Genomic DNA, 18334 nt, shown 5'->3' on the forward strand with positions numbered 1-18334 from the left:
AGAGCTTCCCTCACTCCCAGCCCTTCTGTTTGTGCAGCAACACTTACAATCATTCACAAGAGGTTCCTTGAATGGGTGGGAAGTCTTGGCCATCTCCCACCTCAGAGCAGGCTAAATGATTAACTAGTCTGAACCCCACTCAGCATCTCTTCACAGTACAGGGGTTAGGCGTGGGGAGGGGGGGGGGTGCTGCCTAGCTCCCAGCTCCCATCCCAGTTAGTTATGACAACTTTGAAGCCTGGGCTCAGGCTAATCATGTGCACACTGGCAGGCACTAATGCAGGCACCTGTCTTACTGGCTTAAGTACTGAGTATGTACAAACACATTGTTAACTGTAAAATGTGTTTACCACTATTAGGGCGGAAACTAGAGATTCTGATCTTTTGTGCTGGACATGGCTTGAACTCTGGGCCTTGGTGCTCTCACTTTCCACTCAAGACTGGGGCTTAACCACTTTAGTCAGACCTCCACTTCTGGCTTTTTGCTGGTTAACTGAGGATAAATCTCATGGACTTTTCCTGCTGGGCTGTTTTCCAATCATGATTCTCAGATCTCATCCTCCTTAGTAGGTCAAGATTACAGGGGTGTGCCCTGAGAGTTGCACTGATCTGTCAACTCCATTCCTGTCCTTCATCAATGTGTACTTACTTCCTTCAGCTCATCTGAATTATGCCAGTTATAACTGTACTAATTCTAGTATTGCTTACAGGTTAAGGTAGTAATATGAACTAAACTTCAAAATACTGGCCTTGATATTTCATCAGATTGTTTCTAACTCAAGGCTATTTATTCAAGTTAATTACTTCCTATCAGACATTCCTTGTGAAAGAGAAAGACTCAGTGAAAAGGTAACATGGTCTCAACCTAAAATTAAATTGTATCTGGCTGTAGTACTGATTAGAAGATGAACATAAAACCTGCCACATATCCTTCCTAGCCTTGATCAACATTCACATGTTCGTGAATTTTTTTTTTTTCTTGCTGGTCATGGGGCCTGAACTCTGGGCCTGGACGCTGTCCCTCAGCTCTTCAGCTCAAGGCTAGCGCTCTACCACTTGAGCCACAGCACCACTTCCGACTTTTTCTGCTTATGTGGTGCTGAGGAATCGAACCCAGGGCCTCATGCATGCAAGGCAAGCACTCTACCACTGAGCCACCTTCCCAGCCCCTTGTGAATTTTCTGACAGCCTAAAGCATGGTCTCCACACCACTGGGCCTCCCAAAGGAACCTCCCATTTCTGAGTCTTGATTTAAACAGCACCCATCATTAAGTAAATCCAGCGTTCCCCAAATAATGTCTCTAGAAGACGAGTTGTCCTTAAATCTCCCATAAAGATGCTCTGGTGGAAAAAATTGCATAATGTCAATGCCAATTAACAACACACACACATTCTTTTTTTAAAAAGGACATTGTTTATTGGTCTTTAAATGGCTCAAGTTGCAAAGGAAGGAAATTGGGTAGTGGCATCAGCCTAAGACATAGGATGCATCTTTGTCAGTTGGCTTCATAGCACCTCAGTACCCAGGAGAGGAAAGGTCTCAAAGCAAAGACACACGGTAGTGGTTAGGACCCCTGGTTCCAGTTTGCAATGCATACAATGGAGGCTGCAGGGCCTGCAGGCCTGCTGTGCACACTGGCAAAGCTGCTCCTGCACACGGCTCAGCCTATGGAACGGTGACACGAAAGATGCACAGCTCAAACCCTTTAAGAACAAGTATCTCACATGACAAGCTGTATGGGGTACCTACAGCTGAGAGCCTAAATAGCCTATTTTTGATCAACTTTACATACACATCTGTTACCCAGAATGCCTGGACACACCTCTGACCTGTTGAATTAGGATTGAACAACAAAGAAAATGGCTGTTGAATGGACTATTTCAGCTCCATTCCAAAGGAAATTAAAAAAATGGATAGTAGTTTGTCTCCCAGTGAAATTATATTCCCAAATAAAGTGCTGGAATTCTTCCAGTGGGAAAGGATACACCATGGTGACGGCTTAAGGTCCGGTCTGTGTGAGCCGAACATGCCTTCTACACTAATTCCTGTGTTTGACTGCTTATGCTGACCTTAGGAAACTAGCTACAGCGTTCTTCACTGTGAACATGAACAGAATTTACGCACTCCTGCTAAGTCTCAGGAACCAAACCATGGGAGCAAGGGCAAGCAGGAGGCACCCCCAGGGTCCTAGTGCACACTGCATCAGCACTGCAGGACTTTCCTCCAGGGCCCAGCTGCTGGCGATGTAACCCTGAACACTGCACAAGTGACTTCCAGGAAAAATCGAGTTCACCAAACAGAACAGGGCTAAACTTTTGTAGCCAAAGTTTATCTTACAAGCACCTGCTGGCCCTTTATTTTAAACTACCTTCTAGCTTACTAAAAGCAATCAGGTGCTCTGAAACTTGGGTCTTCAAGATCCAGAGTATGGCACACTTTTTCAGTTTGGACAGACTCCTGGCTGACAATAATTTCTCCAGAATCTACCATATAGAAGCTGCAATCCATCTAGGCAAGAAGATAAACTCTGTTTACCAGGGCAGCCAGGCAAGCAGTGGCACCCCCCCCCCCCCACACAGATGCAATGGGTCGTTTTCAGTTTCTAAATTAAGGCATATTCAAAAACCTTTGCTTACAAGTTCATACCATTTTTTCTCAGTTAATCACCAGGTAATTAATGCAGACTCACAGATGAATTAACTCTCAGTTTAACAATATGCAATAACCATGCCAGTAACTTTTTCCTCTATATTTTGCATAACAATGGTTTTAAAAAGTGACAGTTCAACTATCATATTCACAATTGTCATTTATCAAGGCAGCAGAAGACCAAGACATTTTTAAATGATATAAAATTTAGGCTTTATCATAAACACTCAAGCAACTGGCCTTTCCTCCCGGCCCCCACCCCATCTCACCTCTTTATTTAACAGTTCAAGACGGAAGGACTGCCAAGAAACAAGCTCACGCTACATTCAGGACTGTGAGAAATGGAGGCAATTATGAAAGGAGTTGAACTCTGCTTCTTGGTGAAGCCACATTAATTTCTTTTTTAAGTGAATTTGACTTTCAGTGCAGTTCCAATTCATGCTTTTAGTGATACATAACAATTTCCAAAATGTTAAAGTAATTTCAGTCAATTGAGCCTTCAATGGCAATGCTTATAAATTATATTTATTAGTATGGTCAAGATAAGAAAGAAGTTTGGGCTTTGATTATAAAATGCAGCATCTTTCTCTGATTCTCTTGGCTAAACTTTTCCTCTTCTTTTTTCCGTTCTTTTCTTTGCTGTCTTCCATCTTTCTGGCTCGAATTTCCCTCATTAAATCAAAAAATACCTAGAAAGAAGTTAAAAGTTGGGTAAATGCAGCAGGCAGACAGAATGAAGTGAAAACCACAGCAGTAAACTGTGGGGGCTCAGTGGTTCAGGCCCTCACACACCAGGCAGGAATGCGCATTGAGCAACATCGCGCTGCCTCACCCAAAGACTTCTAGTTGGGCAGTAGGGAACAGAAAGCAGGAAAGTAAGCTCTGAGCTCCTAGTGTATACTTCATTAAGTCCTATTTAATAACAGCTGTGAGAACTAAATAGCTATTGCGTTTGGCCATTTGTTTTCCCCAGACTCATTAAAAAACTTTTAGAAAAAAGAGCCAAGGAAACAGGTACTGTGTGTCTTGGGGCTTGATCTCACGGCCTGGGCACTGTCCTTAGCTTCGTCCGCTCAAGGCTGGTACTCTAACACTTGAGCCACAGTTCCACTTCCAGCTTTTTGGTGGTAAATTGTTCAGCGGGGGTCCCTCCCAGACCCCAAGGAGCAGCAATGGGAATCTCCAGTCTCGGGGGCAGTTTGGGGGCAGCATGACTGGTGGGTGTGACTACACACAGCTGGTGATGGAAAAGCCCTCGAAGGGGTGACATTTGATCCCCATTTGGTTCAGTGACTACCACTGAATACACATTTGTAAGGATGTGTTTTGTTGGTTTTTTTTGTAAAGTAATTTCCAAATTGAATTGTGGAATCAGAAGTTGACAGATGATCCCTGTGTTGCCTTTCTGCTAACATGTGAGCACTTCCTGCTTTTCTACACTCTTGCCAAGAGTGTATGAGGACTATCCCCCTCACTTTTTTTTTTTTGCCAGTTCTGGGGCTTGAGCTCAGGGCCTAGGTGCTGTTCCTAAGCTTCTTTTTTTGCTCAAGGCTAGCATTCTACCACTTGAGCCACAGCTCCACTTCCAGCTTTTTCTGTGTATGTGGTCGTGAGGAATCAAACCCAGGGCTTCATGCATTCTAGGCAAACACTCTTACCTCTAAGCCACATTCCCAGCTACTTCTAGCTTTTTCTGAGTGGTTTATTGGAGATAAGAGTCTCATGGAGGGATTAGGAATATAGCTTAGTGGTAGAGTGCTTGCCTAGCATTCATGAAGCCCTAGGTTTGATTCCTCAGTACCACATAAACAGAAAAGCCCGGAAGTGGTGCTGTAGCTCAAGTGGCAGAGTGTTAGCCTTGAGCAAAAGAAGCTCAGGGACAGTGCCCAGACCCTAAGGTCAAGCCCCAGGACTGGGGGGAGGGGGAGGGGAGGGAGAGGGGAAGAGTCTCATGGACTTTTCTGCCCAGGCTGGCTTCGAACCCCAATCCTAAGGTCTCAGTCTCCTGAGTAACTGGAATTACAGGTGTGAATCACCAGCACCTGGCTCTTTTCACTTCTGTCCAACGAGACAAGCTAAAAAAGGATAGTCCTGGCCAGATGCCAATGGCTCATGCCTGTAATCCTAGCTATTCAGGAGGCTGAGACCTTAGTACCCCGGTTCAAAGCCAGACTGGGCAGACAAATTTGAGAGAGTCTTATTCCAACAATGTGTGCTTGTTAAGCTGCACACAAAGCTTAAAAGTCGCCTCTGCAAAGTGTCCCTTTTGGGGAGGAAGTCCCCCAAGCTTTGGACCGCCTCAGCCAAAAGGCTGGCTCCCTCAATCCTGAGGGGCTTCCAGCAGTAGATTAAATATTTGGGGAGGCTGCTAGGAACTGGGCTGGGGCTCCACTTGGTCCCAGTAAAGGCCTCTTCTGCACAGGGAGGGAGGGGAGAGAGAGAGAGAGATTATTCCCCTTTGCACAGAGGGAAACAGGCTGGAGTTGGTGTGTAAAACAATAGTAATGTGGGGCTGAAAAGGTGGCTCAGTGGTAGAGCGCTTGCCTTGCATGCCTAAGGCCTGGGTTTGATTCCTCAGCATCACATAAGCAAAAAGAAAAAAGCCGGAAGTGGCGCTGTGGCTCAAGTGGTAGAGTGCTAGCCTTGAGCTGAAGAGCTGAGGGACAGCGCCCAGGCCCAGAGTTCAGGCCCCATGACCGGACCCCCCCCCCAAAAAAAAGAAAAAAAAGAAAAACAATAGTAATGTATCTGGGGCTCCTCCATCCTGGGAAGTGCCCGTCTCTTTTGAGAACTTCAAAAATGGGCCAGGTAGGCTCTAGGGGAGAACACTTCAGTGCTGGCATTTGGTACTACAGAAGTCATGTTTTTTTTTGGTCTTGTCATAGGGCCTAAACTCTGGGCCTGGGCGCTGTCCCTCAGCTCTTCAGCTCAAGGCTAGAGCTCTACCACTTGAGCCACAGTGCCACTTCCGGCTTTTTTCTTTTTGCTTATGTGGTGCTGAGGAATTGAACCCAGGGCCTCAGGCATGCAAGGCAAGCGCTCTACCACTGAGCCACCTTCCCAGCCCAGAAGTCATGTTTTTGCCAGGCACTGGTAACTCACGCCTGTAATCCTAGCTACACAGGAGGCTAAGATATGAGGATCACAGCTCAAAACCAGTCTGGGCAGGAAAGTCAGTGAGATTCTTGTCTCCAATTAACCACCATAAAAACCGGAAAGCTAAGAACACGTGAAGTTGGAAAATCCTAACCTGTCATATCTGAGCACTCAAGAACGGTAAAAATCAACACATATTAGTAAGTCTCTACTGGGATCTCACAGACAACAGAACACAGGCAGGGGGTGAGGAGCTGTGGTACCTTGTCAACATTAGCTCGGGTTTTAGCAGATGTTTCCACATAGTTTACATTCCACTGGTCCGCTCTGTTTTTTGCCTCTTCTACAGAAACCTGCCTTTTATCTTCTAGATCCGACTTGTTGCCAACCAGTAGAAATGGAACATTCTCATCTTCTTTTACTCTTAAAATCTGCTCCCTAGTAGCAGAAAATGAGAAAAATTAACATAAACTGTGACATGTTACAATAAAATAGTGCTCAGCCACCTGCAATCATAATTTATTGATAATTATATATGCCTATGCAGCAACAAGCTCATCTATGAAGTGGCAAAAAATAAACAGTTCTTCATTATTGTATCATTAATTATTTCACATTCACTTTTAATATTGTATTCTTTTATAGATATAGGGTGGTGGCGGTGGCAGCAAAGTTGTCTAGATGGTCTCTCCAGTTCAAGTACAGTCCAGTCTCCCACACTGTGATAAGAATGTGGCACACTGGATATATCAATAATGATTATTTTGTTAGTAGTGGGGGATGGAGCCCAGGGCCCATGCATGCTAGGCAATTACTCTACCACTGGGCCATGTGTCCCCACCCAAGATTCTTAGTTTATACAAAATATCCTTTTTGTGTTCCAGGAGCTGATCCAGAGCCCTACAGGACTTAGTTTCCTAAGACTCCACCCACACTTTTCCAGTCTTCAATAACTGACAGTTGTGAAGTACTTGTTATGTTGTTTGCAGAATAGAATGTCTCTCCATTGGGAATCTGTGTAATGTCTTTCTCAGGACCAAACTGGAGTTCTGGGTGGCTGGGGAAGTCCACAGAGGCTGGGAGTATTACTCTTGTACATCAAGTGTCTCATCAAATCATATCAAGGGCCCCTTGAAATATTTTTAAACCAGCCAAAAATGACGAGGAATAGTCTGAGCACATATTCTGCACTTAGAATTTTTTTTTTTTGGGTCCGGTCGTAGGGCCTGAACTCTGGGCCTGGGCGCTGTCCTTCAGCTCTTCAGCTCAAGGCTAGCGCTCTACCACTTGAGCCACAGCGCCACTTCTGGCTTTTTTCTTTTTTGCTTATGTGGTGCTGAGGAATCAAACCCAGGGCCTCATGCATGCAAGGCAAGTGCTCTACCACTGAGCTACCTTCCCAGCCCCTATTCTGCACTTAGATGTAAGTTATATACAGTGAGCTGCCAAAAATGTTAAAGCACTGGAACTGCTTTTCCTAGTCATGTGACTATAAGCAAACTACTTCTAGGCCTCCTCTATAAAACAGACCAACAATGTTTTCTTTATATGACTGTTATAAGTATTACATGTAACTGCTTATAACCAAATGGCACATATTCAGCAAATGTCAGCTGTTCTTATGATTACCTTCTAGAGGAAGATGCTTATTTTGCCTTTTAAAAATTTTCTTTGCCAGTCCTGGAGCTTGAACTCAGGGCCTGGGCACTGTCCCTGAGTTCCTTTTTGTTCAAGGTTAACACTCTACCACTGGAGCCACAGCGCCACTTCCGGCTTTTTCTGTTTATGTGGTACTGAGGAATTGAACCCAGGGCCTCATGCATGCTATGCAAGCACAGTACTACTAAACCACATTCCCAGCCCTTATTTTGCTTTTTATTGCAGTACTGAAGATTGAGCCCAGAGCCTAGTACATGCTAGCAAGTGCTCTACCACCGAGCTATACCTTCATTCCGCTATACTTTTTTAGAGACCAAGTCTCACGAAGTTGGCTAGGTCAGCCTTGAACTTAGCATGTTCAGCCTTCCCAGCAGCTGGAATTATATATGCATACTTTTGTGCCTGACTTTATTTACTTTTAACATCAACAAACAAAAGAAAATATGTAAGTTAGATTTACTATCTTGTTATTTCACATATGCTTTTCCTTTAGAACTATTAAGAGATGCTGAACTACTCTCACTCAGGAGTCTGAGATCTAAGGATTGAGGTTCGAAGTCAGGCCAGGCAGACAAACTCAAGACTCATCTCCAATTAGCCAGCAAAAAACTAGAACTGGAGGCATGGCTCAACTAGTACAGCGCTAGCAGCACTGAGTGAAAATAACAAGTAAGAATAGAAGGCCCTGAGTTCAAGCCCCAGTACAGACATACGTGTACATACACGTGTGTACACACACACACACACACACACACTGAAATTATAGGGACATATTTTATTTGTGCTGATCCTGGGGCTTGAACTCAGGGCCTGAGCACTGTCCCTGAGCTTTTTTGCTCAAGGGTAGTGCTATATCACTTGAGCCATACTCTATTCCCACCTACTCTGGCGATTCATTGGAAATAAAGAGACTCACAATCTTTCCTACCTGAGCTGGCTTTGAACGGAATCCTTAGACCTCAGTTTCCTGAGTAGCTAGAATTACGAACCTGAACCACCAACGCCCAGCTATGGGAACATATATTTTTTTTTAAAAAATGAATGAAAAAGAGGTGCTTTTTGTTGCTACTTTTGTTTTCTTCTCTTTTTTGTCTTGTATATTTGTCTCTGGGAGGTGTATAAGGGGCAAAGAAATGGAGGGACAACGGGGAACAAATGCAGCAGTGGTACTCACTGGACACTATGTGGAAAATGAACTATACAACTTATAGGTGGGGACAGGAGGGAAAAACTGGGAGAGAGGGAAGGCTGACACTGTCCAAAAAGAAATGTAATCTTTATCTGACATGTAACTGTAACCCCTCTGAACATCACCTTTATAATAACAAAGAAAACATTAAAAAAATTATAAAAAAAACCACAACAATGGATAATGTGAATGGCAGGTAAGGAAAAAAAACTTGAATTTACCAAGATCTTTTTTTTTGGTCCGGTCATGGGGCCTGAACTCTGGGGCACTGTCCCTCAGCTCTTCAGCTCAAGGCTAGCGCTCTACCACTTGAGCCACAGTGCCACTTCCGGCTTTTTCTTTTTGCTTATGTGGTGCTAAGGAATTGAACCCAGGGCCTCAGGCAGGCAAGGCAAGCGCTCTACTACTGAGCCACCTTCCCAGCCCAATACAAGATTTCTCACACAGGTATAAGCGAGATTTTGGACTTAGTGAAGGGATCATATTACTATGTGGCCTGTCAGAAGTACTTCAAGATAATACATACTGTGGACAATGTGACTTTTCTTTTTTCTTTTTCTTTTTTTTGGGGGTCCGGTCGTGGGGCCTGAACTCTGGGCCTGGGCACTGTCCCTCAGCTCTTCAGCTCAAGGCTAGCGCTCTACCACTTGCGCCACAGCACCACTTCCGGCTTTTTTCTTTCTGCTTATGTGGTGCTGAGGAATCGAACCCAGGGCCTCATGCATGCAAGGCAAGCGCTCTACCACTGAGCCACCTTCCTAGCCCTTATCAAGATCTTATAGAGAGGAATGATGGAGAGTAGAGAGACAGAATGGAAATCATTGTGGCTTATCTTTGACTGGCTTGCTTTATTCTTAGGCAATGCTTCCTTCCTGGGCACCACCACCACCTCCATCCACCACCAATAACGTTTTACTAAGTACTTAACATGGGCTAAACCTTGTTTTTTAAATTAATTCATTTATTTTTTGTGGTATTGTGGTTTAACCTCAAGGCCTCGTGCTTGCTAGGCAGGTGCTCTACTATGTGAGGCCATACTCACTACTGTTTTATGAGTTTTGTATATGCCATCGCAAATACTCTACCTCGAACCTATTAAGTTAGCATTATTACTCTTCTTATCCTACAGAGAAAGAAACAGAGGCGCACAGAAACTATGTTACTTTGTTACTTGGACCTGAAAAATTGATCTTCAGAGAATACACTCAAGTTTTAAATTAGAAATACTGGAGTTCCCCTAATGAGATATCAAAGGGAACAAACCCTGATCAAAGAAGGCTTAGTTCCCTCAGCATGACAAAGAAATCAGGAAAACAATACCTTCTACAATAGCTCCCCACTACCCAATAACAAAAGACCTATGTATTAATTTAACTAAGAAGTAAAAGCTGCTCAAGGCATGGCTCAAGTAGTACAGCATCTGCCTTACAAATACAAAACAACAAAAATAAGATGTGGTAAGAGGTAAAAGCTCTCTACAATGAAAACTAAACCTTGAAGAAAGAAATTGAAGGCATCAGAATATACAACATCTCCCATGCTCATGGATTGGCAGAATTAATATCATGAAAGTGGCAATACTGATAAAACACAATCTACAGATTCAGTACAATCCTTATCAAAGTCCCAATGTCATTCTTCACAGGAATAGAGAAATCAATCTAAAAATTCATATGGAGGCATAGCAAACCCCAAATAAGCAAAGTAATTCATTTTTTTACCTGTCATGGGGCTTGAACTCTGGGTCTGGGTGCTGTCCCTCAGCTCGTCAGCACAAGGCTAGTGCTCGACCACTTGAGCCACAGCACCATTCCGGTTTCCTGTTGCTTTAATTATTTATTTTTATTTATTTTGTCGGTTGTGGGGCTTGAACACTGGGCCTGGGCACTGTCCTCAAGCAAAATGTTTTAAACTGTTTAAAGGTTAGAATTAATACTAACAAAATAAGAGTGACACCTTAGTGCAATGTCACAAGGTTTTCTGTGGCACATATTAGACAGGTGATCTATCACTTGAGCCATATGCCCGGCTCTTTGTGCTTTTGTTTGTTTTTGAATCTTGCCCTTTTGTGCTAGCTGACAATCTTCCTACCTCTACCACCAGGTGGCTGAGATTTCCAGGTGCATACCACATGTGCAGCCTCGTTTGTAGCTTATTTTTGTTACTTTTTATTATTATTAAGGTGATGCCATTCATAAATCAAGTAATGAATACCTTTCTTTTTGAATTATGTCACCTTTCCTTTGCTTTACCCCAGTTTCCTCCTCCTGTCCCTCCCTGCACAGAGATTATATAGTGGTGTTGTACTATCCTAATAGAATGGTCAATGGTTTAAAGGAGAGCCAGTATTGTAACATTGTTAAATTCAGAAATATGAAAGTCCTCAGATTTCACTGTATGCCAGTGCTGTTGACCTGAACAAGTCACTTAACCTCCCTATGTTTCAGTTTCTTCATTAAAAATTGAGAAATATTTTCAAAAAATAATATTTAAGCTGGGCTCTGGTGGCTCATGCCTGTAATCCTAGCTATTCAGGAATCTGAGATATGAGAATCACGGTTCAAAGCCAGTCTGGGCAGGAAATTTCGTGAGACTCTTATTTTCAATTAACCACCAGAAAACTGGAAGTGGGCTGTGGCTCAAGTAGTACAGCGCTAGCCTTGAGGTGAAGAGCTGAGGCCGAGGCCTAGGCCTAGGCCCAGAGTTCAAACCCCACAACTGAAAAATTAAAAAAAAAAAAAAAAAAAAGGATTTACTCATTGTTGCATAGCATAGCATAACATAGTTGCTGAGCACTGGTGGCTCATACCAGTATTAACTACACAGAAGGTGAAATCTGATGAAGTTCGAAGCCAGGACGAACAGAAAACTCTGAGACACTATCTTCAATTAGCCAGCAAAAAGCTAGAACTGGATGTGTGGCTCAAATGGTGGAGCACAAGTCTTGAGCAAAAATCCAAGTGAGAGCATGAAGTCCTGAGTTCAAGCCCCAGAACTGGCACAAAATAACAAAAGCTACAAATAAACAACTAAACCAAATTAAACTAAAAATCAACTGTAGGCATTATCTTCTGTATGACCCAAACCTTTCAAGTGTATAAGATTCCAGGACAGCTGTGTATTTGGGAAATGTACATCTTAGTGCATGTATTGTGGTGGCATCTACCTCATGGGTGGTTGTGTGGGGTCACATTACTGCTTAGGAGTCTGGTGGCCAGGTGTTATCATGGCTGTAACTTCATTATCTGATTAGCAATACGAGTACACTTTCTACCAGGCCATGTGCAGCAAGTTCCCTGGACCTAGACTGTCTGTTCTACCAGGTAAAGACCAGGGACCACACAAGAAGTCATCTGTCATGATTTGTGCTGACTTTTAAAAAATGCTCCTGAGGGCTGGGAAGGTGGCTCAGTGGTAGAGTGCTTGCCTTGCATGCCTGAGGCGCTGGGTTCCATTCCTCAGCACCACATAAGCAGAAAAAAGCTGGAAGTGGTGCTGTGGCTCAAGTGGTAGGGCAACTAGCCTTGAGCTGAAGAGCTGAGGGACAGTGCCCAAATGCAGAGTTCAGCCCCTACAGCCAACAAAAAAAAGAAAAAGCTCCCAAGTTCAAAACCCCCTCCAGAGTCACAAAGTGTGCTCTCTGGGTATTTGCATATGTCATGCATAGTTCCAGGATGCTATGATGCTTCCTACCACTTATCTTGTTGCCCTGCAAAAAATGTCAGTATTAGCCAGTATTGCCATTAAACTTATGATTACTTGTGAAAAGGATTTTTACTAATCACAGTATTTTCTCAGAGTTGGCAGCAACAAATTTGCTGTGATTTTCAATTCCTGCTGACAGCACTGTCACTACCTGATGCAGGCATTCATGTGGGGTACCACTTGTGGTGGTAAGTGTATAGACTCAGGAATCTATTTGTTAATAAACACCTACTAGCGCACTGGCAGGAAGGCAATACCGAAATGACATGGGGCTGATCCTGGATAGCTGGGTCAGAGGTGAGGGGATAATACTCTGTAGAATTATTATGGGTTGGTTGTATTAGGAACTTACTTCTTCCCTGGATGTCAGAGAAAGCAGTGCTATGGTATAACCTTCATATACATTTTGCTTAATTATGTTTCCTTTAAATACAGTTTGGAAGTTATCACAGATTTTAGAATAAAAAAGTCCTCTTAAAATCTGGTTCAAAGGGCTGGGAATGTGGCTTAGTGGCAGAGTGGTTGCCTACCATGCATGAAGCCCTGAGTTCCGCAGTACCATATAAGCAGAAAAAGCCGGAAGTGGCGCTGTGACTCAAGTGGTAGAGCACTAGTCTTGAGCCAAACAAGAACAAGGACAGTGTTCAAGCCTTGAGTTCAAACCCCAGGACTAGCAAAAAAAAAAAAAAAATCACTTTTGCTAGGCGCCAGTGGCTCACACCTGAAATCCTAGCTACTCAGGAAGCTGAGATCTGAGGATCAAGGTTCAAAGCCAGCCTGGGCAGGAAAGTCTGTGAGACTCTTATCTCCAATTAACCACGAAAAAACGGGAAGCGGTGCTGTGGCTCAAGTGGTAGAGCATTAGTCTTGAGCTGAAGAGCTGAGGCACAGTGCCCAGGCTCAGAGTTCAAGCCCCACAACTAAAAGAAAAAAGAAAACAAAACCAAAAAACCCTCTGGTTCAACTTCTTCATTTCTGATATAGGGGAAATGAACACCAAAAAAGAAGAGTTTTCAAGTGAAATAAAATGTTTATTAAAATGTGCTATATCATTGTGGGACTGTAACTGTATCAGGGGCAGGCAAATGCCTAAAGAAGGGTTCCCAAGACCGGCAGATCTGAGAATCACGATTTGAAGCCAACTCGGGCAGGAAAGTCTGTGAGATTTATCTCCAATTAACTGCCCCCATAATGCAGGAAGTGGAGCTGTGACTCAAGTGTAGAGTTCTAGTCTTGAGCAAAAAATGCCCAGGACTAGCACCCAGACCCTGAGTTCAAGCCACAGAATTAGCACCAAAAAACAAAAAAAAAAAAACCCAACTAGGTGTTAGTTGCTATAATCCTAGCTACTCAGGAGTCTGATATCTAAGGATCACAGTTTGAGGCTAGCCTAGGCACAATAGTCCCTGAGACATTTTTATCTCTAATAAACCACCCCCCTCCTCCCCAAAAAAGCCAGAGGTGGAGTTTGGCTCAGTGGTAGAGTGCTAGTCTTTTTTGTTAAATTAAATTTTTATTTTTTAAAATTTAATTGTATTTATTTTACATGCTGTACAGAGGGTTACAGTTACATGAGTAAGGTAATGAGTACATTTCTTGCTGAGCATTGTTACCCCCTCCTTTGTTGTTCTCCCACTATACCCCTTTCTTCCCCCAAGAGTCTTGCTGAAAAAATCTCAGGGACAAGCCCCAGGCAGGCAGGCAGGGAGGGAGGGAAGGAGAGAAAAAGAGAAAAAGAGAAAGGCAGGTAAGCAGGTAGGCAGACAGGCAGGCAGGAAGTTTCTACCATTTTAGTTTTAAGAATGTAAGAGTAGCCGGGCACTGGTGTCCCACACCTGTAATTCTAGCTACTCGGGAGGCTGGGATCTGAGGATCCAGGTTCAAAGCCAACCCGACAGAAAAGTCTGTGCCACTCATATCTCCAATTAACCACAAAAAGCCAGAAGCAGAAGTGTGGCTCAAGTGGTAGAGTGCTGGCCTTGAGCACAAAAGCTCAGAGACAATACCAAGAGAATGCCAGAGTTCAAGCCCCAGGACCAGGAAAAAAAAAAAAAAAAGAATGAAAAGAGTATAGTATGATATGGAAATGTGGCAAGTGATCACATATAGCTAAAAGCAGTGGTGTTGCAGATGACAGGAAAGGAAAGCTAAGGAGAGGAGAAGCGTTGTGCTGCACTTGGTTAGGGCACAGGGAATGCCTCTGTAACCATTCAGACCTCCTCAGATGCCTTCCCCACTGCTGGTGAGTCACCAGCTGGTGTTATATATGGGAAGTGCAATGCACTGCAGGCACAACAGAAGAATAATGAATCAGCCTTATTTTCTCTAATAGTCATCGTCCAAGATTCTCGTTCATGGCATAAAAATACCTTATTCCCTTGAGAGGCCACCTTAGCCTTAGTAACTATGGAGACAAATTTATTCCATCACCTAGAACAGGGCCTGATACATAATAAACTCATGTATTCATTGAACGAATGAATAACTACCAATACTTATATAACCTCCACATTTCCAAGGCTTTCAAGTTCTCAAGAACTTCTGTCCTTTGTACTTTTAACATACAGTATATGAAATGCCTTTCTTTCTGAAGTCAACAAATTTCATTTTGCAAATAAATTAATAAGAGGTGTCTCAATAACATGTCTTTTTTGCAAAGATTTAGAATCCTTTAAGTTCTTTTTTTTTTTTTGTCAGTCGTGGGGCCTGAACTCTGGGCCTGGATGCTGTCCCTGAGCTCTTCAGCTCAAGGCTAGCATCCACCACTGGAGCCAGAGCACCACTTCCGGCTTTTTCTGCTTATGTGGTGCTGAGGAATTGAACCTAGGACCTCATGCATGCAAGGCAAGCACTCTACCACTGAGCCACTTTTCCAGCCCTCCTTTAAGTTCTTGAGAGTTTCAAGTATACGAAGAAAAAGAATGCCAGCCCTCGTTCAGTGTTTTCTTTTGCTCAACAACTTGAAATGCTGCCTTCTCTCACCTGAAAGTCCTCTTCTCCAAGCTCATCTATTCCTTACAACCTGAAAACACCTCTCATCTGAGTCTTCTTCTCTGAGCTCACCTAGTTCGTGAAGGCTTTTCACCCCTTTCCTCTATAACGATCACTGCCCATGTCTCCTCTTCTGCCCCGAACTTGCTCCTGCTTACATGTCTTGCACATTCAATGAGGTTGTATAATCTTCATTAGAGGATGCATTACACACTCTCCATGTGTCGCTCAACCAAAGAAGATCAGTAATAAAGAAATAAAAATCACAGAAATAACCTCCTTAATTGCATATTTGTCAGAAAACTCAAGAACCTCATTGTGCCAAATTTCTCTTAGATATGCAGAGAGAAACCGATAGCCCACTCACCAAAATTGTTCAAATAGATGTGAGTAAATGAAATATATTGTAAACCCAGCCTAGCGTGCTGGTCTACAGTGAGATTACATGTGTGTTACAGATTCTGTCCATTTCTGAATGGAAACTTCTATTTTAGGAACTCAGGGTACCCACATCGTGAGAAGCAAGGCAAACTGCCTACTAAGCATTACACAGGTGCTGAGGTAGCAATGACTAACAAAGACTTAACATCTAGGGGAGCTCTGTAGGTGACCCAAATACAAATGGCAGTAGTAATCCTTTATTCTAAAGAGAAACCTTTTGGTAATATAATATAAAGGGACTCTGGGTACTCTCAAGCTGCCACAAACTCAAGGTCTGATACATCTGGCATAAGATAGCTGTAAGAGGGCTGGGCAACTGGCTTAGTGATACAGTGCTTGCCTAGCATGCATGAAGTCCTGGATTCAATTCTTCAGTACCACATAAACAGAACAAGCTAGAAGTGGCGCTGTGGCTCAAGTGATAGAGTGCTAGCCTTGAGCAAAAGAAGCAAAACAATATCCAGGCCCTGAGTTGAAGCCCTAGGACTGGCAAAAAAAAAAAAAAAAAAAAAAGTAGCTGTAAAATTAGGTAAAATATAAAATATTTATGAACACGCGCAGCCCTTGAACAGTCACAGGCTTAGAGGCAGTAGAGGTTAGTAAGTGAGAAGCTCCAGTTGGGAAGAACTGTATACAGAAAGCCAGGAGTACACAGTAGGCTGTGAGTAATGGTACCCTCAAACAAACATACCTGAAGTCAGCTGTGGCTGCAAAGGATTCCATCTCTGTAATAGAGAAGACGCAGAGGAAGCCCTCCCCACTTCGGAAGTAGTTGTCTCTAATGGCGGCATAATCCTCCTGGCCCGCAGTGTCTAAAATATCGATCTGCACTTCCTCCCCATCCAACACCACCTTCTTCCTGTAGCTGTCAGCTTTGGTAGGCTCATAGTCCTCCACAAACTAGAAGGGGTGAAGAACATATATGCACTTGAAAATTCTTTTACTTTTCAAAACTTATTCTGAAATCATTGCAGATTTGCATGAAGTTGCTCAAATAGTACAGAGGTCCAGTTTCCCCCAGTGGTAAAAACTACATACATTTCTATTTTTATTAATTTCCATATTCATTAGCTGGACTCCTTATATGCAAGAAAGAGGGCTGACAGTACTTCTTGGGTGTTCACAGCTTCAACAGCAGACTTTTCTTTCTTAAGACACTATACATGCAAAAACCATCGCACACATATTTTGTATCAACTTTACAAGATCGCCTTTCTAAATAACTCTAAATATACTTAATGTGTGTGTCCCAGAATTGTGGAAATAACTTTTAAGTAAATACTGAAGCAGCCACTGAAAAAGTCTTTTTTTGATGGTTTTCTCCCCTGGTCCTAGGGCTTGAACTCTGGTCTGGGTATGGTTCCTGAGCTTTTGTGCTCAAGAATCACCTGAGCCATAGCTCCATTTCTGGCTTTTTGGTGACTAGAGATAAGAATGTTCTGAACTTTCCTGCCTGGGCTGACTTCAAATGTGATTCTCAAATCCAGCACTCCTGAGTAGCTAGGATTATAGGTATGAGCCACTGAGACCCAGCTGATACTAGCAACTTTTAAGTCATTAACATTTGACAGTCCTCTAAGGAAAGAATATACTGTAGTATGAACGTATGCTGAGACTTTCAACTCAAGGACATAAAATCTGATATAAATATATTTTTACCAATTTAGTGATACTATCTTTACCTGTTTGGTGGTGAATGTAATGCCATGTCAACTACACAATAAAACCTAACTTGCTGACTACGGTTATTAATGATTTATATATGTCAATCTTAAGTCTCAATTAGATTTAGTATCTACCAGCTCTATTACTTTAAGGTAGAATGTGCATTACAATACTAAAAATAAAAAATGGAAAGTTGTATTACTTGTAAAGTTATCTTTTTGAAGCTTTCCCAGTAACTATTTTGGAAAATTTATATTTTCTTAGGGAACACAGAGAATTAATAACAGCAAAGAAGTAAGCACAAGTTGGGACAGTAAGAACTTTATGATGATTCCAGGTGCTGGTGGCTCACGCCTGTAATCCTAGCTACTCAGAAGGCTGAGATCTGAGGATCACAGTTCAAAGCCAGCCTGAGCAGGAAATCCATGAGACTCATCTCCAATTAACCACCCAAATCTGGAAGTGGTGCTGTGGTGCAAAGTTGTAAAACACCAGCCTTGAGAGAAAAAGCTTAGGTCCCGAGTTCAAGCCCCACAACTGACAAAAAAGTAAAACAAAACAAAACAAAACAACAACAAAACCCAGAGCCTCATGATGATTAATGCATGAAGAATATTTTGGGAAAATTTAAAATTTTTCTTTATTGTTATTATAAAGGTGATGTACAGGGGTTAGTTACATAAATGAGGTGAAAAGTACATTTCTTTCCTTTTGTTTTGCAGTCCTGGGGCTTGAACTCAGGGTCTGGGCATCGTCCCTGAGCTTCTTTTACTCAAGGCTAGCACTCTACCACTTGAGTCACAGCACTACGTCCAGTGTTCTCTGTTTATATGGCACTGAGGAATCAAACCCAGGGCTTCATGCATGCTAGGTGAGCACTCTACCACTAAGCTGCATTCCCAGCCCAAGAATACACTTCTTTTTAGAGAATATTACCT

At 42.9% G+C, this 18334-nt stretch overlaps 1 protein-coding gene across 1 annotated transcript in view; it reads right to left on the minus strand.

Annotated features, from left to right (window-relative positions):
- Positions 1–2735: 2735 nt before the first annotated feature.
- Rala (RAS like proto-oncogene A) overlaps positions 2736–18334 on the minus strand; it is a 56650-nt gene continuing 41051 nt past the window's right edge. Inside the window, exons 3-5 of the mRNA XM_042695102.1 lie at positions 16423–16631; positions 6010–6184; positions 2736–3339 (exon numbers count right to left, since the gene is read on the minus strand). Of these exons, the coding sequence (XP_042551036.1) occupies positions 3217–3339; positions 6010–6184; positions 16423–16631 (507 nt within the window). The 3' untranslated portion in view covers positions 2736–3216. The remainder of the gene's footprint in view (positions 3340–6009; positions 6185–16422; positions 16632–18334) is intronic.

This window comes from Dipodomys spectabilis, unplaced genomic scaffold (genome assembly GCF_019054845.1).
Source record: "Dipodomys spectabilis isolate Male_0828 unplaced genomic scaffold, ASM1905484v1 ptg000178l, whole genome shotgun sequence".
Lineage (NCBI taxonomy): Eukaryota > Metazoa > Chordata > Mammalia > Rodentia > Heteromyidae > Dipodomys > Dipodomys spectabilis.